This window comes from Monodelphis domestica, chromosome 6 (assembly GCF_027887165.1).
Source record: "Monodelphis domestica isolate mMonDom1 chromosome 6, mMonDom1.pri, whole genome shotgun sequence".
In the NCBI taxonomy this organism is placed as follows: Eukaryota; Metazoa; Chordata; class Mammalia; order Didelphimorphia; family Didelphidae; genus Monodelphis; species Monodelphis domestica.
In genome coordinates, this window is record NC_077232.1 from 221,916,837 (window position 1) to 221,941,076 (window position 24,240).

The 24,240-nt window shown below is 35.1% G+C and overlaps 1 protein-coding gene across 1 annotated transcript in view; it reads right to left on the reverse strand.

Moving 5' to 3' along the window:
• The window catches only part of VEGFC (vascular endothelial growth factor C), a 151,664-nt gene that overhangs the window by 17,638 nt on the left and 109,786 nt on the right, over positions 1–24,240 (reverse strand). Inside the window, exons 3-4 of the mRNA XM_007496088.2 lie at positions 23,906–24,096; positions 2,341–2,492 (exon numbers count right to left, since the gene is read on the reverse strand). Coding sequence (XP_007496150.3) covers positions 2,341–2,492; positions 23,906–24,096 — 343 coding nt within the window. The remainder of the gene's footprint in view (positions 1–2,340; positions 2,493–23,905; positions 24,097–24,240) is intronic.

Sequence of the window (24,240 nt, forward strand, 5' to 3'; positions counted from 1 at the left end):
ATCAAGTCCAAAATTTTCTTCTGATCTCTAGAACTATATTTCTGATTGCTTGTTGGATTTTTCCAACTAGATGTACTATAGACTTCCCAAACTTAATATGTACAAATTTGAATTTATTATCTTTCTCCTAAAGCTTGATCAGCTTTGAAAATTCTCTACTACTATTGAATGGAATTGGCATGGGACTCTGAGTTGCTTTGGACACCCCAAACCCTACAAGTTTTTCAGGTTAAACAGAAAACAGGAAATTCCTTTCCTTCCTTGGAGAAATATTCTCCTTGGAGTTCTCCCCTAGATTCCAAGATGAATACTGATACCATTGGGTTGTGTCTAGGACATCCCCCATTCCTGCTCAGTCTCATTCCATTTCCTCATTTCTAGTCACTGAGCACCTGTTTTTTGTAAGGGCATAAAAGACCCAGAACACATTCCTTTGGTGTGGCATATTCCGTTTATTCTGTCCTCCCAGCCAGTTCAACATGAATTCCAAATTAATAAATTTCTCTTTTTATTTCTAAGTTAAGTTATGGAGTCTTGTATTCTTGCAAAGGGTACTCATCCTGAACCCTAGGGGTTTACCCCAAGCCCCCCACAACATTTTCACAATCCTCCCAGAAACCCAGGCTCAGAACTGAAGTATGATCCTCTGTTGCTCACTCTCTCTCAGTCTTCTCATATCCGTTGTTGTCAAGGAGCCCTGTCAATACTTTTGTAACACCTCTTGAGTATGTTCCCTTCTCTTGTCTGATTCTGCCACCACTCTGGTGCAGGCATTCATCATCTCACTGCTGAACTGTCGTGATAACAAGAATGTCCTCCCTTCCACAAGTTTCTCCTCAGTTCACTCCATCTTCCATTCCTTTCATTCAGTTGTCAAATTAACCCTCCCTAAACAACAGGTCTGATCATGTCACCCTTTTCACCTCCCTGAATTCAATTCCATATTCCTTTGAGGATCAAATAGAAAATCCTTTGGCATTTGAAGTCCTTTCCTAGTCCTGTTCTATTTTTCCATTTCTGTTCTCCTCTCTTCCTATCTATTCCACAATTTAATGACACTTTCCTCTTCATTATTCCTCAAAACAGACACTCAACTCCTAACTCCAAGAATTTTCACTGTTTGTTCTCTGTGCCTGAAACAGCCTCCCTCTTCACCCTAGTGTCCTGGCTTCCTTAAGGTCCCATCTGGAATCCCCTTGTTATAAGAAATTCCAGATGTTTCTCAGTGCTACTGCCTCCCCTCTGTTGGTTATCTCTAGTTTATCCTGCATGTGTTTTATTCCTACTCAGGCATTTCATGTTGTCTCTCTCATCAGATAGTTATCTCCTGGAGGACAGATACTTTTGCCTTTATTTCTTAAGTACTTATCCCAGTGCTTGGCTATGCATTTACTTGCATCAAATTATCCTCCTTTGAACACTTTAAATTATAGATATTGATTACAGAATGTTTAAAGAAAAACATATAATTGTAACTAACTTATGTAAACTAGCATCCTATACATCTAGTTTACAATTATTAATGCTTTGTTTTTGTTTGTTCATGTATACATTTGTTTAATGTCTAAAAATACCTATGGACAAAATGTTATTTAGAGTTTGGGTGAGAAAGAGAGAGGAGGAAGAAATCAATACCATCTGACTCTCACTTGGTAATCGATTATGATTATGGCCTCATCTTGAGCTCAAGATCTAAACCTATGTCCAGACTCTTCTGGAAAAGAGTGTAGGGAAACTGAAATTAAGAAATGAGAGAAGTAGGTAGGTGCCTCAGAGAGCCAAACCTATAGAGGGAAAATCATAAGTTCCAATCTGGCCTCAGATTCTTCCTAACCACGTGACCCTGGGCAAGTCACTTAAGCTCCTTTGCCTAGTCCTTACTGCTCTCGGCCTTGAAACCAATATATTTTATAGATTCTAAGACAGAGCTAAAGGTTTAAAAAAATGAGAGGCTTCTATGGTTCTTCTTGCCATTTAAAAATATCTATCAGTGCATATATATAGTCTGGACTTTTAATTTTACAAGAATGGGAAATGTCATAGAAATAGGAAAACAAATATAAGCAAAATGATTGCAGTATTCCTGACATGGAAATGATCCTTTATGAGTTTTGCCTCTTTCTTCTATATGCTATTCATAATTATATTAGGGAGGTTCCTCTATTAGCTCAATTATCCTTTCATAGCATCCTGTACATTTGACTTTATCTTGGCTTTATACATTAAGTGCAATGGATACTAGAAACTTCCCTAAAGATTTTTCTGATCAAGTTGTGGCTTTCTGGTTTATTTCATGTTGGTGGCAGAGGAATCAGAAACAGAAACTCAAATAATACTTACTGTGACTGTGTCGCTGGCAGGGAACGTCTAATAATTGAATGAACTTGTCTATAAACATCCAGTTTGGACATGCATCTGCAGGAGGTATGATTGGCAAAACTGATGGTAACTGGCTTCGGACCATGGGAGAGCGGCACTGTAATTTCAAACAACTACAGAGAAAGTGGGAAAAAATGAAACAACAATTTCATAAATTCTGTAAACAAATGTGAAACCCAGTTTTGGGTTTTGTTAGATTTTATTATGATGCATGAGATATCTTTGACCTTGCAAGTAAGAAAATTTTATTTATTGCCACCTTTATCACATTATAGTGAATATTTCATATCTTTTTAGTGATAAAGAGGAGAAATTTTGGCACTATATTATAGTAAATAAATGCTGAATAATTTTAAAAGAACCTTTTTAAATAGTGCCACAAATACATTCGTCTTGGTCATTCAGTTACAAAATTATGAGTTTGACACAGAAATAATTAGTTTAACTTGGGCCATTTTATGTCATTTGAGTATGCGTGGTTTAGTTATCAATTTGTTTTATGATTTGGAATCAGTTTTAGATGATCTTCCTAAGAGGCTCCCAGGTACTTTGTAAATTCATTCATATTGTATTTTTTTAAAAAGAAACACCAGTGAATGCTTACTAACATGCATGTCTAATGAATAGACAATGGCATTTTAATGGAAAGCAGGTTCAATTATACTGAATAAAATTAAACTGGAGATTAGACAAATCATTTTCTTTAATACTGAGGGCAGAGATTTATAAAGTGATCTTAGACATAACATGTCTGCTTTGGATTTCCTATTCACAAAAAATTGCAATTTTCCTTCCCTTGAAGAATATTTCTTGTGAAATATACAAATGAAAATGTTTAAGTGAAATGAAGTAGATTTCGAATTCCAGAGCCCTCAAATATAAATTCCAAAAGAATGATTAATATTGCAAAAATGAAATGAAGAGCTAAATATCTGATGAGGTTAGCTTTAAGTATATTTGGATTCAGTTTTCATATTGGCATTTACTGTAATGAGATAATGGAAATCTCATCAGAACTAAGAAAGCTTTGTGCCTTCTAGTCACTTATTATGACCTCAAAGTTAATGATGGGCTTTGATTTAGAAGAGAGATTTAGGGATAGGGTTACATTAGTCTCTGTTCCTCATTGCTATAATTACCTGTGGTGGTAGAGATAATGGCTAAACTCAATGATCTATCTCCATCCCTTAGTCTGTTTTCCAAGCCACATCTCTTGACTAGACCTGAAATACTTACGTTTGCATTAACAAAATATATAACGCAAATATGTGTGTATAACTATATGCTTTCCAAAATAGCTTTCTATATATACATTTGCACATACATTTGTATTCGTGTATTTGCATATACATATGTGTGTGTGTGTTTAATGGGCCAGTCAAACCCATGATTTCAGTTATAGGAAACTTCAACTGTGGAAATGATGTTACAATAATAAATTCTCATTTTTTATTCATATCACTGTAATGATGGGGTGTAGGACAAAAAGAAATGTTAGGGGAAATGGAATATGGAGAGCTCTACAGTGAATTTTGCAGGAACAACAGTTGGAAACTGGATGAGGACTTCTGGAAAATTCTCCTGAGGAGGGAGTCTGGAGGGCAGAGATATAGAAGAGAGTGGAAGGATGAGCTGTTTCTCTGGGTCACTTCAAGACACCTTTGGGGATTTCTGTCACTGACAGAAATCTTAACATTGCTGGTTCCTGTTAACAAACCTAATTTCTCTGAAGACTTTCATTTCATGAACTATTGAGATACTGGACTCAATTCAGTGAGCAGGGCTCTCTTCCCTTTTCTACCTCTCCCCTGCCTACAAGAAAACCTTTTACTTAAGTAATTAGATTATTTAGAAAAGTAGTTTTAGGATAGATTTGGGAAGGGAAAGTGGACTTTGAGACATGGGAAATTCCACCCACTCAGAGGATGGAACTTTGAAAAGGGATTCAGAAATTTTGGTGACCTACAACCCCTCTAACCTCTACCCACATCTTCCTTTACCCCAATCACAATTAAATCAAGATAAGCAGTCAGATAGCAATTTCAAACTTGTTTATTCACATCAAGGGAATAAGCTCATTGGCAGATTCCATCTTGCTGTTAGTTTTCAATAAGACATGAGGGGGAGGCTTTTGAGCACCACAAAGTAGCTCATAGTAGGATTGGAGTCCCACATATCTCTTCCTGTGGAGAAGACTTCCCCAATGCCTTTGAGGGTCGGCACAGCCATCAAGGGGGCAATCCTTCACTGAGGGGAGATCTCCATTTTGTCTCCTTCAAGTAATTTGGGGACTCCAAGAAGGGTTTGTAAGGGAAACCATTTTCATCAACCCTTTCCTCACTGCCTTCAACCCTTATTTCTCCATCTAAGGAATGAGAGTCCCCCTACAAATTACATCACTAACAGTCTGTGATATAGTTCTAGAGAGCTTCAAGGGGCCAATAGTATATGATAGAAACAGGTCTTCAATTTTTGTTTTCCTCCCTCTGAGGTCAATTTTGCCACAAAATTAGAATATAGAATACATTTGTTTTTATTTTTTTAAGTATTCTTTTTCAAGTGGCAATAGGAACTGGCCCTATGATTTTATTTTATGTGGAACTCCCAGATGACAAAATACTTTCATAAAGGTAAGCTATCATCTTCTTGTGATGCAGGGGCTTAGAGAATTATTTAGATCATTGAGAGGATAAGAGACTTGCCCAGGCACAGAGATGGCTAGTATGTGTCAGAAATAGAATTTGAACTCGGGTCTTCCTGGCTCTGAGGACAACTCTCTACATACTCTTCTTGTTGTTCAGTAATTTCAGTCATATCCAACTCTTCATGTCCCAATTTGAAAGTTTTTTTCATAAAAATATCGTAGTCATTTGCCTTTTCCTTCTCCCACTCATTTTATAAATGAGGAAACTAAGGGAAATAGGCTTAAATGACAATCCAGGGTCACACAGCTAGTCTCTAAAGCTGGATTTGAACACGTCTTCCTGATTCCATAACTGGCACTCTACTGCACCACCACCTCTCTATCTACAACCCCAGCCTAACTCAAATTTTTTAAAAAATGTGATTGTCACTAAGGGATTTAGCTACTCTAAACATATATTTATATTTAAATGGTTATTATTGCTTCTATTTTTTCTTCATTTTTCCTGTGTATAAATATTGTCCATGTAGAATAAGGCAGTTATAAGGATATACTAATCAAAATCACCTTTAGAACTTTTTCCAGTTTTATTTTTATAAACAGTAAATTGGCAAAGTAGATAGAGTGTTTTGCCTAGAGTTAGGAAGGTCTGAGTTCAAATCCAGTTTTAAATATGTACTATTTTTTTTTATGCTGGCTAAGTCACTTAACTTCCATTTACCTCAGTTTCCTTAACTGGAAAACAGGAATAATAATAATAATAATAATAATACCTAATTCTAGTGTTTTGGGATTATCAGATGAGATAAGATTTGTAAAATATTTGGTAGATAGTAGATGGCTCAATAAAAGTTTGTTTTCTTCCTTCCAAAAGAGAAATTCTACTTTAGCTATAGACATAAACCAGTCCACAAAGTAACTCAGAACAACTGAGAGGACTATAGTGCCAGCAAGTGAAAAATTGTATATTTTCAGCTGCATTCTGACTGCAACAATTCTTTTCCTGGAGTGGGATAGCATTTTTTTCGTAAGTCCCTCAGAATTATACTGGATTACTATATTAATGAGAATAGCTAAGCCTATCACAATATTGCTGTTACTGTATACAATGTTCTTCTGGTTCTGCTTATTTCACTCTGCATCAGTTCATGTAGATCTTTTCAGCTCTTCCTGAAATCATTCTGTTCATCATTTCTTACAGTATAATAGTGTCCCATCACCATCATATACCACAATTTCTTCAGTAATTCCTCAATGATGGACATTACTTCAATTTCCAATTCTTTGTCCCCACAAAAAAGAAGCTATACATATTTTTGTACAAGTAGGTCTGGCCCCCTCTAACCATACCCTTTGTAAAAATCAATTTGGGATACAGACCTAATATTATGGTATTACTGGATCAAAGGAAATGCATTGTTTGTCAGCCCTTTCAGCATAATTCCAAATTTCCCTCCAGAATGGTTGAATTAGTCCATAACACCACCAGGAATGCATTAGTGTCCCAATTTTTCCAAATCACCTCCAGTATTTATTGTTTTCCTTATTGCCATATTGGCCAGTCTAATAGGTGTGCAGTGGTTTTATTTTATTTGTTGCTGTATTTATGAGAGTTATTTTAATGAAAGAGAAATCAATTTGTGTTCATTGCAAAAACAGAAGAAGAAGAATGGGGGCCTAACAGTACCAGATCATAAGCTGTACTATAAAGCAGGTTTGTCAAAACAATATGGTGCTGGCTAAGAGACAGAAAGGAGGATCAGTGGAATAGACTTGGGGAACTTCAGCAAGACAGTCTATGATAGGCCCAAAGATCCTAGCTTTTGGAACCAAAATCCAGTATTTGATAAAATTTTTGGGAAAATTCGAAGACAGTATGGGAGAGATTAGGTTTGAATCAACATCTCACATCCTACACCAATATAAAGTCAGAATGGGTGAATGACTTGAATATAAAGAAGGAAACTATAAGTAAATTAGGTGAACACAGAATAGTATACATGTCAGATCTTTGGGAAAGGAAAGCCTTTAAGACCAAGCAACAGTTTAAAAAAATCACAAAATGTAAAATAAATAATTTTAATTACATTAAATTAAAAAGGTTTTGTACAAAAAATCAGTGCAACCAAAATTAGAAGAGAAGCAACAAATTGGGAAACAATCTTCATAACAAAAACCTCTGACAAAGGTCTAATTACTCAAATTTACAAAGAGCTAAATCAATTGTGCAAAAAATCAAGCCATTCTCCAATTGATAAATGGGCAAGGGACATGACTAGGCAATTTTCAGTTAAAGAAATCAAAACTATTAATAAGCACATGAAAAAGTGTTCTAAATCTCTTATAATCAGAGAGATGCAAATCAAAACAACACTGAGGTATCACTTCACACCTAGCCGATTGGCTAACGGCAAGAGAAAGTAATGAATGCTGGAGGGGATGTGGCAAAATTGGGACATTAATGCACTGTTGGTGGAGTTGTGAATTGATCCAACCATTCTGGAGGCCAATTTGGAACTATGCCCAAAGGGCACTAAAATACTGTCTGCCCTTTGATCCAGTCATAGCTCTGCTGGGTTTGTACCCCAAAGAGATAATAAGGGAAAAGACTTGTACAAGAATAGTCATAGCTGCACTGTTTATGGTAACAAAAAATGGAAAATGAAGGGATGCCCTTCAATTGGAGAATGGCTGAATAAATTGTGGTATATGTTGGTGATAGAATACTATTGTGCCCAAAGGAATAATGAACTGGATGAATTCCATGTGAACTGGAATGACCTCTAAGAATTGATGCAGAGTGAAAGGAGCAGAACCAGGAGAACATTATGCCAGGAGAATATTATATGGACTATTATCATGATGTGTCTCATTAGATTATGAGATTTGAGACCAGGAACTATCTTTTGCTTTTCTATTCATCTCCAGCCCTTGGTCCGGTGCCATGGCACATAGCTAGCATTTAATTAATGAGTACTGACTGACTGAGAAGGAGAGTATATATGGCATGCTTTGAAGGTTACATTGATAGGAATTAGCAACAGATCAGATATGGGGATGAAAGAGTGAAAAGTTAAAGATGATACCTAACTTCTGAGTCCGGGTTACTAAGGGGATAGTGAACCTTTCCTCATGTTGAGATCACTGAGGAATTCTGGATATTATGAATTTATCATTTCTATATTTCTCATCCTTAACATGGTTGGGGGTAGTTTGATGACATCCTAATTAGGTGGAAGAAATTATATAATGGCACAAAGTCAAGGCAGGACCATATAGTTTTGTAAAGATGAGAAGAGAAGCTTTAACCCAGTACTCGGTGACTTGTAGAATAGCTAGCATCTAGACCTGACCTCAGAAATAAATTAAATTGAGGGACTCTATATGGAGCACTAATATAACAGATAAACTATTTTAACAACTACACTCTAAGAATAATCCCAATAGGGATATACAGGTAGATCTCTGTGATTATCATGCCCAATTTGTAATTATTCCTCAACTATTCTCACCTTATATTGACTATTTCCTCGCTTTAGATGGTTGACAATACTTGGTAATGTGTATGGAGCTTATATTCTATATTTTTAAAATAGCTTTCTTTTGTTTCTGTATATAGACTCAGACATGTGCAATATGCTATTAACAGTACATCATTCTGTACTATGAAAACTGTGGACTGTTCTTAGGGAAGAGGCATTCAGGGCAAGTGTTTAATTCATGTGTATTAAATTACTCATTGACCTAGACTGGCCATCTCCTATAATGTTTTCTTGCCATACAAACAAGCATGGCACTAACATTTAGTTCCAGTATACAAGTGGAATACTTTCAATGAAAAGTGAGAACCAGCCATCTCACAGTTGGTCTTATGACATTTTGCTTAAGTAAATGTTACTTTCTGACCTGTGAAAAAGCAGTCAGAGCTCTGTAAGCAGAATGAGGAAGAATAGTTAGTGCATAAATTACCTAGCAGATTTGGAATAGTACAGACTGCAGTTGTTTTCCAGAGTGAGACTTAAGTACCCTTTGGGAATGCACAAGGCAATCAATATCTGGAATATATGAAGAACATATGACAACTTCTATTTATAAAAAACAAATTAATTATTGCTCACATAAAATATACTGATACCGACACTCTAATTCAATCCCTGTCAGATGATCATGTAGATTATAATATGCCAGGAATCCTGACCTGACCTGACCTGACTATGTGACCATTGGCATGTCACTTAAGCTCTCTTATCCTCCATTTCCTTATTTATAAAATGTGGATAATTATTATTAGGTATAATAATGCCCTCTCCCAGGGTTTTTTTTTTTTGATAGAATGGGATGTTACACATAAAGTATTTAATAAAATATTTTAACATTGCTTATTTCATTTTAAAAGTCATTCTTACATATAGAGAGAGCATTTTAATAATGTACATAATATCTTTGAATTGTAGAACATTTACACAACATAAATAAATATATATGTACTGGAGGTGCAGAGTAAAAAAAATCTATTGATAGGGATGGGTGACTAAAAAAAATTGAAAGTTGTTTACATTAATCATTATTAGCTCTTAGGCCATATAAAAATAGGTGGTTGTCTGATGACTCCTAGTTGAGACAATCCATCCAATTAATTCCGAGAAAATGCATATTACTAAAGGTATATATGAATATAACTGGGGAAAACATATATCAAGGAATAATGTTATATATTTGTGCTGTCTTTTTACAATTGTTGGATATATTTCATTTGAGAATTTCAGTTCTCTCTGAACAATGCATAATGTGAATCCCTTTTTCATTGTGATTAAAAAAAAAAAAGAAACATCCCTCTCCAATGTCTCATTGTCACATAAAGTTGTCAAAATGGCTCTCAAAATTGGTGGCTCTTAAGAATGATATCTACTGAACTAGAATATTTGAAGATTGATCTGGAGATATCTGTCCATTGGCTAAGAAGTGGCCTAACTAAGATCAGAGAGCTCAGGACGTAATTTTATTTTTCCTAATAGCAGTCGTGAAGACCATCATATAAATGCTGAGAGGGCTTATGATATGCATTTAAAGATAGAGATCAACTGTTGAAAAGATGAAGCCAATATGTACTATCTCTTCATTAACTGTTTAATTGATCTTAATGTTGTTCATTAAATATCTTTTTTCTTCTCTCACTTAAATCATTAATTTCTGTAGTTGTCATTTTTCTCATTCTCATGGGGGAAAAAAAAACAATGCTTCATACTCCCTTTCCCTCCCCTTCACTTTTCAAATTTAACTTCACTTTTCCCTATAAATAAGTGCCAGGACTGCTTGGCAAAGGCACCTGAATTGAGAAATCACTTTATAGTTCATAATTGAAATACTTATTTGAGTCAGTGGGATTATTGAGCCAAAAGGAGAAGAAAGGACAAAATTATTTTTAGAAACAAATAAATCATTTCTTTGGAACTACATACTTGCTTACTTAGAAATGGAAAAGAACCAATAGTATGATCCAAAACTTGTAGCTTTAACTGTATAATTCTTCAATTTCCACTACATTTCAAGTCTAAAGGTCATACACACATATATGTTTGTATCACATATGTAGCTTCCTATCTATTGACATTTAACCATATGCCATGTAGTGATCATTTTAATCTGACATATAGAAGAGTTAGTTTAGTGTGATAGAAAGAGTATAGAAGTAGAAGTTAAGAAACATCATTGCCACACCATCTTTTTCATTAGCTGAGTGGCTATGGGCAGCACCCTTCATTTCTCCGAAAATTCCTTTCTTGTCTGTAATATGGTAATATTTGACTAGCTAGATGTTCAATAATGTTCCTTCCAATTCTAATGTTCTATGATCCAGTGTAATGAAAATTAAAGTTTTTTCATGCTAAATATTTATTCTCTTTTGATGAATAAATGCATTTAAAGCAAAATTCTATTTATCCAGATGGCAACATCAACCATCAAAAATAGCAGTGAATCTTGAAACAAAATAAATCATCTGAGTGCACAACATAATGAAAAAATAGTTGTTTAAAGGCCCAACTATTATTACTCTGTAAAAAAATTAAAGAAATAAATTTTTGGTAAATTTTACATAAGAGGAATAGAGTAGAGATAGCTACAATAGGTTTAATGGTAGACTGAGGTACTAGAAGATGACCAGTGGTCTTGAGCAAGAAATGAGAATAGAAAATCATAATAACTTCCACAGAAGAGCTGAAGAAGTAAAACACTGCAATCTAATCTGAAATAGTAGAAAATAGTCTTATATAACTCAATTGTCTCTGGATTCATTAAAGACTAATAATAGATACTATTAAAATTATATTGAGTTATTAATACAAGAGTTAAAATTAGGAAATCAAGAAAACCTGGTTTCTCAATGCTTTCTCAATGTGACCCTGCATAAGTTAGTTCCTGTCTCTGATTTTCAGCTTCCTCATCTATAAACAGAGAATTGAACTAGTTGATCTCAAAATCTCTTTTAGTATTATGTTGAGTCTAATAATTATGTTAAATAATCCCTATCCTACTCTAATGGCTCAAGGTAGCATGGATTTCCTTGGCTCAGCTGAGGCTATTCCATTGGACCACAAACTCTGGTAAGACCTTTCAATTTGGAATGGTTACACTTACGGGCTGGCCAGTTGATTACATGTCCCTATCCAAGGCTCCAATGTAGTTTTCATGAGAAAACACAATTAGGGAGTATTACCTACTTTATGTTGAATCTCTTTGGCCACAGAAATTCACGAAGATTTTTTTTGTAAGAGCAAAAACTGACTAAAATCAATTTTTAAAATTTTTTATGAAGGAGTAAATGTCCACATCGACAAGCTCACAAATCCTTGAAGACTGAAGCAGATATACTTCCTATATTCCCAAAAAGCAGATAGATAAAGATATAGAGATCCATTCAATAAGAAATAGTTTCAATTGAAAGATTCTAAAATTTAAATGGTTAAGCCTTAGTTATTTGGAAATTCAGCTCATTCAGAATACTTTATTCCCAGGACATTTCAGCTAACTAGAGGCAATACTGCATTCATTATATATAAATTATGTAACTATCTGAAACATTTTAAGATTCAGATTACTCAGATTATATAAAATGGTTGGAAAAGTTTGTGCTTACAAAGACCTACAAAAATACAAATTATTTTGTATGCTTTTGTTATAGAATATATAGATGTTTGTAAAATGTACGCTATATGTAAATTTTTATAGCTTTCCATAGACATGTATTAGATTGATGATCTTGTCTATACCAAGATCCCTGATATCAAAATTATGTAACATGATATTGTGAAAAGGACAACACAGTTGGAACTAGAAGGTATGGCTTGGACCCCAACTTTACCATTCACAAATTGCATGAGCTTGGGGCAAGTCATGTGACCCCTCTAGTACTCTATTTCCTCATTTGTAAAGATGAAAGAATTAGATTCAGTGAAGCAGAAGGCTTTTCCTACCTCTGAAAATGTATAAAATTACCTTTGAAACATTGTATGACATTGAAATCACATTATTATGATTATTAAAGCCTCTTTTATTTTTTCTAAATAACTTTGATGTATTTTAGATTATCCACTTCCCATTTGAGTATTTATTTTTATAAGTATAAATCTATTTTATTTAAAATTTTCAGGTTTGTATTTATATGTTGCAATGAAGGGGCAGCAGTGTGTCATAGTGGAGAGAGGGCTGGCCATGTACTCAGGGAGATCTAACTTCAAGTCCTTCCTCTGCCATAAACTGTCCGTGTGATGATGGGTAAGTCATCCAAACAAAATAAATCAGTCATTGATACTACTATGAACAACACTACAAATCACACATGTGGGGGTGATTCCTACAATTCAGAACATATCTCAATTAAAATACTTGTGGAAGGGTTGTGTCTTAAATGTTCAAAAATACAATGTTTATTAGCTTAGGAGGTACAGAGTTGTGATTTGTCATTTTTCATGAATCCTAATATATTTAAATACCATTCAACATTGTGTCAGAATTTTGGTTATTTCAACTCTATTTTATTCAACAAACTTTTTTTTTTAGTTTGTTTTGCTCTGTTTTTACATTAGGGTGGAGAAATGACTAGGGAGGAAAAATGGGACTCTGATCCTGGGCACTTAAGTTTAGAGGGTGCTAATAGCAATCTTTTAACAACACAGTAACAAATAAGTTAGCCAAAATAATTAAAGTTGACAGAGACCATATGGTGTATGTTTCTCTTGTAATAAGTAGAATGGGAGCTGAATTTGGAACTGGAAGACTGAGGTTCTCTTCTCACCACTGCCACTTACTATGTAGGAAAGTTGAGGCAAATCTGTTCACTTCTTTCAACTTGAATTATCCACATCTATGCAATGAGAGTGCAGGATGAAAAGAGCTCTATTGTTCCTCCCAGATCCAAAGCTACAATTCTATAAATATATTGCAAAGGTAGGAGGGTGTAACTTTCTATTCTCAGCAACAGATGGATACTAGCACCTAAAATGACATAAATTGCTTAGAGTGACTATGATCAGTGACATAGAAGTAAAAAAGGTTATAACTGCCACTAACTAATTATAGAAACTAAGAAGGGTGTCTTGGTTCAGTGGATAGAAAGAGAGCCTCAAAATCAAGAAACTCAGGATTCAAGTACCCCTTTCTGACAAAAGTAAATTTGTGACCCTGGGGAAGTCACTTAACCCCTAACTGCCCTGAGTTACTCTCTAAGTCAACAAATTGTAGTGCTAACCTATTTTAGCAGATACAGTTACTTCCTCCAGATTTCTATTCCAATGAAATCACAGGTTAGGTCTCAACATAGAAGTCAAACTAGCAATTCTCCCAATTACTACCAAATACTTTATACACAATGAATTCAAACATAGTATCTCAAAGATATCAACAAAAAAATCACCCATTTACTCAAATTCCTTAAAGATGATACAGGAATTTAACGTTCAGAAGCAGTCGCTGAATAAAATGTAAAATAAATTATGCTTAAAAATATTGTTCCACATGCCTGGCTTTTTTGAACTTTTGAATTAAACTGATCAGTTACTATTGCATCAAATTAGACAAACAAGCATCAGCAATTAGTGTCTATCATAATGCAAAGGGCTATAGGATACAAATCTGAGACTCTTGATTGACAAACAATTGTGATTTAGGAATGGTTTTTCAGAGTATAAAATGTAAATAGATCATGACCAGCCCCTCTCTAAAGCCACTAAGGTAAGACCAGGAGGGAATGGGATTAAATTGAAGCATATGGGATTAATAAAGAATTGCCCGACAAGGCTGTTAAACCCAGAGATACTATACTTTACTGACAGCAATAGTGACACCTCCTAATTTGGAAGTTTTGTCTATTTTGGACAGTTAGTGAAACTCTGAACTAAAGTTACTTGGGGAGTCTTTCTTAGACACTCTTTTTCTCGTTTTTTCTCTGCTTGAGAATGGCAATATTTTGATAGTAGATCCAATAGCGGCATGCCAGTATGTTGTATTTCTAGATTATAATATTCTTCATCTGTTTTTAACAGAAAAGCTCTGCTGGAATTAATTTTAAACTCTTTGGAGTAAGATCTTTTCTTCAGAGATTGTCTCTGATAATGTGAGTGTTTTAAATAGAGTTTCTAAGAAATTACACCCTCAAGGTTCACTGCTCAATTTTTTCATCTCGCTTCGAAAAATGTTGATCCTGAAAGATCTACAAACTTTTCAAAATAAGGTATGTGTTGGCTAAATTACAACTACCCTGCTGGGTGAAATTAACTATAAAATTTCTTCCTTTTTTCAGATCAGAGTTTATGAAAATTTTGAGTACTTAGACTAATAAAATAGATAGCAAAGAAATGAAACATAGAAATCTCAAATAAAAGCGTAGTTTGTTCTTCACTAGTAAATGCTAATAAAGAAAGAGCCAAATCCTATAAGGTTTTTTTAAAAAAAAAAACTGATGCCAAAATTATTTTTAAAGGTAGTTCACAGTATATAAATGGGTTATATTCCAAAAGTTTGCTTAAAATCAGAAATGCATTAGTTAATATGCATATTCTTCATGGAAGCAGTTAGAAATAATTGTTAGGTTCTTAGGCAATGTAAAAGCAAATTTAATCAATTAAAATTAGTTTTCTAAGTGCCTATACAATTGGTACATTGTGCTAACCCATAATATAGGATGTCACAAGTCTTAGTACAGTTCTGCTCCGTGACCTTTAGAACATTTCTGTCCTAGAATCAATACTGTGAATTAGTTCCCAGGTAGAAGAGATATAAGGGCTAGGCAATGGGGTTTAAGAGACTTTTTCAAGGTCACATAGTTAGGAAGTATCTGAGACCAGATTTGAACTTGGGGCCACTGGTCTTTAGACCTGGCTCTCAATCCACTGAGTTATATAGCTGCCCCAACCCTTAGTTCTTGAAGTTTGCCTGTGGGGCATTGTAAGAGTTAAAATAGTTGAGGTTGTAAACTGTAGTGATTAAAATAGTGGAAGGCTTAAATTGTTGTAGATATAAGAGTGGGTGAGTAAATTTGTGACCGCAGAAAATATGTTTCACTACAGTGTCTTGTTTTAAATCAAATATAAGGTGGTCGCCAGGGAAATATTCCCAATTATGAATATACCCAAGTCAACTGGGTTTTATAGAGAATTTAATTAATAATACAAGAAAAGAGAGAAAGAGAGAAAAAGGAAATAAGTATGAAGGGCCTTAAGCCAACATGGCCTAGACCTGAATCTTAAGAGAGAGAGATCGGTCAGTCAGTCTTTTATCACTCACCACAAGGTCTGTCTAAGCAAGGATTCTAGTGACAGAGTCTCCTCAGGGAGAGTTCCAGCCAGAGACTGTTTCAAAGGGCCTCTCTCAAGAGCCTCCAGAGGGACAGAGTCCCCTCAGAGGAGCTCCAGAGAGACTTCCTTAGAGATTGTCCTCCAAGAGCTTCCCTTCTATCTCCAGAGCCTTTCTCAAGAGATTCCTCCTCAAGCAATCCTCATAAGAGATTCCTCAAAAGGATTTTTTCAAAAGGATCTTCCTCAAAAGGATTCTTTCTCAAGCCATCTCTTCATAAGGATTCCCTCCTAAGAGATTCTGCTTTTTCTTATATAGGGGGTTTGCTCCTATGTCACCTCCCCTAAATCCTTACATCTACCAATCACAGTAAATGTTTTCCAAGGGATAGCCCATTACTGCTGGGTCGACTAATCCCTTTAGTAAGTTTGAATCAGAAAAAACACTGCTGGGTCGACTAATCCCTTTAGTTTGAACCAGAAAAACTTCTGAATAAGTTTTCACCTCTTTGCTCCTGGCAAGTTTACAAGTTGCCTGACCTTTAATAGGTACTTAGCACCCCATTGTATTAATTCTAAAAATAGGCATGGCTTAAAGAACTTTTTGCCTCATTATAAGTATGGGTTAAAGTACTTTCATTGTTTAGCAAGGAGTTCTCTCCCCCAAAGCAGTCCTAAGTATGGGTGGAGCAGAGGTCCTCCCATTTCTGATCCAAGTAGAGTTCTCACTGTCAAAATGGGGAATGTTCCCAGTAGGGAATTGTTCCAATTGAGAATTCCCCAATGTGGAAATTTTTAACATTCACAAGTCTGAGAAATTTCAAGATTTACAGCATAAGCTATGGATGTTTCTACTAGGACAAAATGACAAAGAATATGAATTTGGTAATGAGCTATATGCAATTTGTATAAAAATTAACTTAATAATGTTTTGAGAGAATCATCATAAAATAGTGACAAGATGATTTATAATTTGATATAGTTGCTCTCAAATGTCAACCATTAATAAACATTTACTAAATACCTGCTATGTGCCAGGTACTGTACTAAGCACTAGGGATAAAAAAAAAAGAGGCAGAGCACAGTCCCAGCCCTCAAGAAGCTCACAAACAAATGGGGGAGACCACAAGCAAACTATATATACAAATAAGCTAAAAAAAAAGACAAAGAAGAGAGAGAAAGCTCTAGATTTTAAGAGAGATTGGGGAAAACTGCCTGTAGAAGATGGGATTTGGTAGGCAGAGGTGACAGAGTACATTCCAGGCATGGAGAATAACCAGAGAAAATGCCTGGAGCTGTGACCTTGTTTGTGGAAGAGTGAGGAGTCCAAAAATACTGGATCAAAGGGTGCATATCAGGAAGTAAGGTCTGTGAAGACTGGAAAGGCTTGAGGGGACTAGGTTATAAAGAGCTTTGAATGCCAATCAGAGCATTTTATTTTGAATCCTGGCCACAACAGAAAGCCACTGAAATTTTTAAGTAAGTGTGATGACATAGCCCTACCTGTGTTTTAGTGAAATAATTTTAGTAGTTGAATGGAAGGTGGATTGGGATAGGGAGAGACCTGAGGCAGCCAGACCCCTTAGCAATCTAATGTAGCATTTTGGGTATGAAGTCATAAAAGCCTGAACCAGAGTGGGAGCTGTGAAAGAGGAGAGAAGGGGGCATATTCAAGAGATTTTGCAAAGATGGTATCAATAGTCTTTGGCAACATATTGAATTGGGGGGGCAGTGAGAGATGGTAAAGAATCCAAGATGACACCTAGATTTTGAGAATGAGAGACTAGGAGGATGTCTCCCTCTATATGGGGGAGAGTTTAGAGGAAAAAATAACAAGTTCCAGTTTTGAATATGTCTACTGGACATACAGTTTGAAATGTTCAGTAGGCATTTGGAGATGAGAGATTGGAAGTCAGCGGGGAGGTTAGAGCAAAACATGATAGGTAGATTTGAGAATCACCAGCACAGAAATGGTAATTAAATCATGAGAGAACCACCAAGGCAAGCAATACAGAGAAAGAAGAGAAGGGTATTGAACCTGATGGGAAAACATAAGGTTAGAGGGCACAATCTTTGCAGGCCAATAAAATTTCTTATATTTTTTCCTACGTATAAAAAAATAATGATAAATGCTATGGACACCAAGACAAAATGATTTCTATCTTCAATCAGAAACTTATATACATGGATAAGTATAATAGAAAGAGGACTGTAGTAGAGAGGCAGCTAAAGGGCTCTAGGAATATCTGGTGAGGGAGAGAATATTTTAAAACTCTGCCAAATGGGGAAGGTTTTATGAATGCCCATGTTGTCTCTGAACTGAGCCTTCAAATAAGATAAAAATTCTGAAAGGTTGAGAAAATGAGGGTTTGCTTGCCAGGCTAAGGGTATACAGCAGATAAGAAATAATGAGTTGAGTTGTGAAAACTACTGGTCAATTTTTGATATGTAATCAGTCTTTGAAGTTTGTGTAACTGAAACATCATAAATGTGAAAGGGAATAATGTGAAATAAATCTGGAACTAAGGGAGTTGGCACTAGATTTTAAAGGGCCTTAATTGCTGAGTTGCTGGATTTGATCTTAGGAACAATCAACATGTTTGACAGAGACCTGTGTTTATGAGGATTATTTTGTCATCTATGGGAAGCATGAGCTTGAGAGAGGAGAAAATGGGATTCAGAGAAGGCAACTGGGAGGCTCCTACAATAACTCATATAAATACTGATTGGGGATGAAATTAAAATGTCAGGAGCATGAAGATGCAATTGGGAAGTTCCAGGGTGATGGCAACATTGCTCTAGAGCTGGAAGGGACCTCAATGGCTTCTAATCTAACACCTTAATTGTACTGATGAGAATACTAAGGGCCTGGCAGGAGTAAGTGGTTTGCCCAAGGTTGCAGGATTTAGTAAGTGACTTAACATGAAGATGAAGTATGGAAGGAAGGGTTATGAGATAAAGAGCAGAGAAAAGTCAGAGAGTACTCTGAAGTTTCAAACTTGGTTGAGTACAAGGATGCCTAGGTGCCCTACGTGGAGACTGGGTGAGGGTCAGGGTTATGGGGAAGATTTTAATTATAGTTTGGGGCATATTGAATATGGAGTTCTGGTAGACTACAAGGTAGTCAGAGAAGTAGGACTTGGATAGATTGGGGCTGGATATAGATAGGTGGTAACCAAACCCACAGAAATGGATTCCAGAGCCAAATAAATTCATTTAATAGCAACAACAGCATCATAATAATTATTTTGTTAATAATAATAGCTATTATTTTATAGCATTTTAAGGTTTGTTTTATATATGTTAGTTTCTTTGATTTTTAGTTCAAGCCTAGGAGGTACCTGCTATTATTATCCTTGTTTTACAAAAGAGGAAATTAAGACTAATAAGTGACTTGCCAAGGGTTGCATAGCAAATAAATAAGTATCTGGGGTGAAATTAGAATTCAGGTTTCCATGACTCTCAGCTCAAAAAATTTTTTCACTTCACCACCTAACTATCTGGTAGGAAAAGAGAAGAGAGATCAAGACAGAATCTCAAGTGACATCCACTCTGAGGTGGCCCAGGATGTATGACAAGCCAGTAATGCATACAAGGGTCATTTGCACAATTCAATATAGAACAGCAATTGTACTTAACCCTGGTATAGCCATACAGACATACAATAATATGCATGAACAGCTTAAAAAACAACTTCTCTCTTTGCCTAGTAGGATCATGTTCCAAGTTTGACCCAAGACTTAAGTGGCAAGGCTGCCATATAAAAACAGCCTGGGTATATTTGACTGTTAAATGCTATTACTGTTTATTTCAGGATTGATGATTCCTTTTGAATTTCCTCAGTGTTGGGCTCTGTCTAAAGCAAGAGCTCTTAACACTTTCTAGGCTGTGTCCCCTTCTGGCAGTCTTGTAGAACCTCTGGAGTCCTTCTTGGAAGAAGGTTTTTAAATACATAAAATGTAATGTCTAACCCAGATTGAATTGCTTGTCAACTCAGGGAGGGGGGAAGGAAGAAGGGCAGGTGACAATATGAATCATATAACTTTGGGAAACGTGAAAATTTGTTATTAAAATACAATAAAGAAAAAAGAGGGGAGAAAAATAAAATATATAAAACTACAAAGAAAAGTAATTATATTGAAAAGTAGTTATTAAAATAATAACTAAGAAAATCAAGTTCAAGAACTTAGGTTAGGAAGCCCTGATAAAAACTTTAGGTTCTTTTTTTTTTTTTGCTAATATTTTTTTTTTGCTATTTAATTTGCTAATATTAGAAAGAAACAGAAATAATATTCAGCAGAGAGAATGCAATTTGGAGTTTTGTTGACCTTACATAATATGTGGAAGATAGCGCATTTCCCTCACTTTCAAAGAGGAAAGGCAGTTAAAGGAGACACACTTGAAATCCTCAACAACAAATCGTTGAAGTATTTTTGTTTGATGAAAAGGTCAGTTTTTCTCATGGTAACACAGACGAGGTAAATATAGAGCCAGGAAAATGTTTTTGTACATTTTTGATGAGCTTTGGAAATTACTCCCAGTAGAACTCCCAAACCCCATGATTGAAAAATTGGCCGTATATTTGCTATTGCCTACTGAAAGCTTTGAACATTCATTAAACACATGCGATTTACCTTATCATGAAATAAATGTCAATGTGTCGTGGAAAGTGGCATTTTCTTGGCATTAAAAATAAAAGCAGTATTTAAAATATCCCTTGTGAATCTCTGCAAACTATGTCCTAAGTATCAACTTACTTTTCCTACCCCTACTTGCAGCTCTGTTTAAACTATAATGTTCCTGGTCCAGATGAGCAGGAAATAGAAAACTTTAAGGAGATGACTTTGGAAATATTATAAGAAAAGTGATAACACATTTATAGGTGTTGTGCAAAGTGCTTTCATCTCAAGAATCCTGTTATAGATGAAAAAAGTCTTCTCTCCATTTTACAGAAGTGAAAACTAAGACTGCGAAAACGGGCAATTTGTCCATTATCCATCAGCTATGAGGTGTCTAGGACAGAATTCAAACACATTTCCTGACTCCAAGTTCAGCATTCTTTCCTATTTGCCAATGTGCCTTCAGTACCCAAGCCAAGATTTTCACATGAGCTTCTGACCCATTTAGCCCCAAATCCAGTCCCCTTAGAAGGCATTTGTGAGACTTGCAAGATGTCATTTGTTCAGTGGCTAAGCATACAAATGAATAACTAGTCTCAATGTGATGACACAAAGTAGGAGGAAAAATAGGAAAACAAAGGGAACCTAGAAACAAATAATATCTGGGCACTCAAATATTAAAAATATGCAGTCATTTGTCATTATGCAAATTACTTAACTGGGGCAGTGATAATACAGCAACCAAAACACGACTTGAGAAGAAAAGTTCCTTCTCCTGGTGGCTAAAATGTTATATAGCCTTTATTGTTCTAACTACTAACAGTATTAATACATATTAAACAAGTCAGCTAAAGTAACCTTAAAAGATACATTTTTAGGGGGCAGCTGGGTAGCTCAGTGGATTGAGAGCCAGGCCCAGAGATGGGAGGTCCTGGGTTCAAATTTGACCTCAAACACTTCCCAGCTGTATGACCCTGAGCAAGTCACTTAACCCCTATTGCCTAGCCCTTACCACTCTTCTGTCTTAGAACCAATACATAGTATTGGTTCCAAGACAGAAAGTAAGGGTTTAAAAAAAAGATACATTTTTCCTTATTTGGTAAAAGGATCTTCAAAATGACCATCCCCACAAATCTCTCCTTTGAGCTTTCTCCAGGATGTATGCGCCATTCGTTAAGCCAATGTAGATGAATATTTTTTCTGTAAAAAATAACTTTATAGTTACCTAATTCACTGAGAATTTGAATAACTTGTCTATCCAGGGTCATAGAGCTATGATGTATCAAAGACCTTAAATCTGTCTTCCTAAGTCAAGAATGACTTACTCTATACCCCTTGGCACATTTAAAGATATATATGGTCAAATGTTCAAAAATACAAGCTTCTGAAGATCAATCAGTTTGATATAGTTTTAATCTAATGCTAAGACAGGAAGTAATATCTCAAATTAGAATCATATTTTAAATTCTAGTTTTACAGATATTCTCCTTAAATGAAACTATAATAAAACTAAAACTGAACATATTAACTTGACTTTGTAATGGGAAAACTCTTTGGGGGAAAAAAATCTCGAGAAGTATACTTCTATGATATTATAACCAAGAAAATATCTAGCTTTTGATTCCTCAAGGATCTGGATCATCTCTTTGATTTTAGGATTATATGATCAGAGATTTAGAGGTGGAAGGGGCCTTTGAAGCTATCAAGTCCACCCTCACATTTTATAAATGAAAAATAGAGGAAGAGCAAGAAAAATCAACAGGATCATATAGCTGATGAATGTCTGAGGTGAGATCAGAACACAGGACTTCCTGACTTCAAGTTTAGCAGACCATCTACTTCAACATTTTCATTTATTCAAAAAAAAAAGACAGAGTCCCATTAATAGAGGAGAAGAAAAGAAATGAGGCCAATTTCTTGTAGGTGTAACAACATTAATGTAATAATCATATATTTTGCATAGAGATGATTCTTTTTGGAAAATATTTGAATAATATAATCACTTTCTTTTTAATAGTGGAATGAATCAGTGACTTAGAAAATAGAGATCCCAAGTACTTTGATAATGCAGTCCACCCTTACCAATGCAGGGATTTTAATATTGATAAAAGGATTTTGGAAAGGATGTTTATGCTTCAATAGTAAGATGCACAAGTAAAATCTTGCTAAGCTAATATCAGTTTATTCAAGATAGTACATAATTTCAAGCAATAATTCCTTAGCCAATTGACTTATTTTAATCAAATATTTTATGTAATAAAAATATCTAAAATTCCTATTTTTCCTGGTCTCTTGCATTTAACATTTATATAATCTTACTGTGTTCTCTGATTATAACTTCTATTGCTAAAAACTCCAAATATGACTCTATGAGTCTTCTTTTAGAAGTTTTATGAGAGAGAAAATAATTACATTCCTTTATGTGTCATGCAGATGATTTTAGCATTTTTGTTATATTAGAACAATAAATTTATTTAGGAAATGTTTAAAGACTAGAATATTTGTGACTTTCTTTAATAAGCTATATATAGTGAGACAAATATAGGAAGAATATAAGATCCCAAATCTGTAAACCTTAAAATTTCTTAGACTTATAAATGTTGGAAATTTCACCATTGGGAAATTTCATACTTGAAAAATTTCCTATTGATAGTGGGAACTCTATTGGAATGTGAACCCCATTGGCATGGGAGGTTGCGTTGTTCTAATGAGCTATATGCACAGCAACTTCACCAATGAGCCTTTTCTTCCATATATGACCCATAATATATATACATATATATATTCCTCCCCCATGTTCAGTAATTATAAACAGATAATTTATAAATGTAAATTTTACCCAAGTTTTCCTGTACACTAAAAACTTAAAATTAGAGAAAGTACAAATGACACAAAACACCCCAGATATGATGCCAGTACTATTTGCTTTTGCCTTTAAATCCCAAGTGCCCTGCACAGTGCCTTACTATACTTAGTAAGTAAGTACTTAGTAAATGCTTTTATTGATTTTGATATTGATCATGATATTGATTATGATTTTATTGAATCCTTTAACTTAATCAATTTCCATTCCTTTGATTACTCCATATAACCTAGTAAAACAAATTATCATATTTCCATGTGTAGAAGAGATAACATATACACACAAATAAACTTACAGTTATTTGACATGTATACACATATGTGCCTAAGAGCAACTTTTACATTTTTAACCTAAAAATAATTTTCATTTTATTTAATTAGCCTTATACCAACCATATTAAGCTTTTCCGCCTCTCTTTAGAGCTTCCTAACAAAACCCTCCATCACAGTCTAGTAAGAAATACTGTAGCACTTCAATCCCCAAAGAAAATGCCCTGTACTTTCCAGATTGTTTCATCTCTATCCAAAGCCCCTCTAAATGTATCAGAGAACATGTCAACAGCACAGGCACGTATTCATCAAGAACGACATCAAAGCTCAGCTGAAATACCTACCGTCTTGCTGAGGTAACTTGTGCTGGTGTTCATACACTGCAGTCCCTCACTGTTGCAGCAGCCTCCACATCTGTAGATGGATACACATGGAGGTTTAAAGAAGGTGTTTGTTGCTGCTCCAAACTCTTTCCCCACATCTATACACACCTCACGTGGCATGCACTGAGTCTTTCTCCACTCATTATCAATACCTGCCGAGTCATAGGGAAGTCCATAAGTTATAAAGAAAACATAGCAGCAGGAGGTCACTCACATTTAGAATAAAACCAACATGTTTATAATCTTAGATTCTTTATCTGGTGAAATATATAATTCTTAAAAAGAAGTGGGAGCCC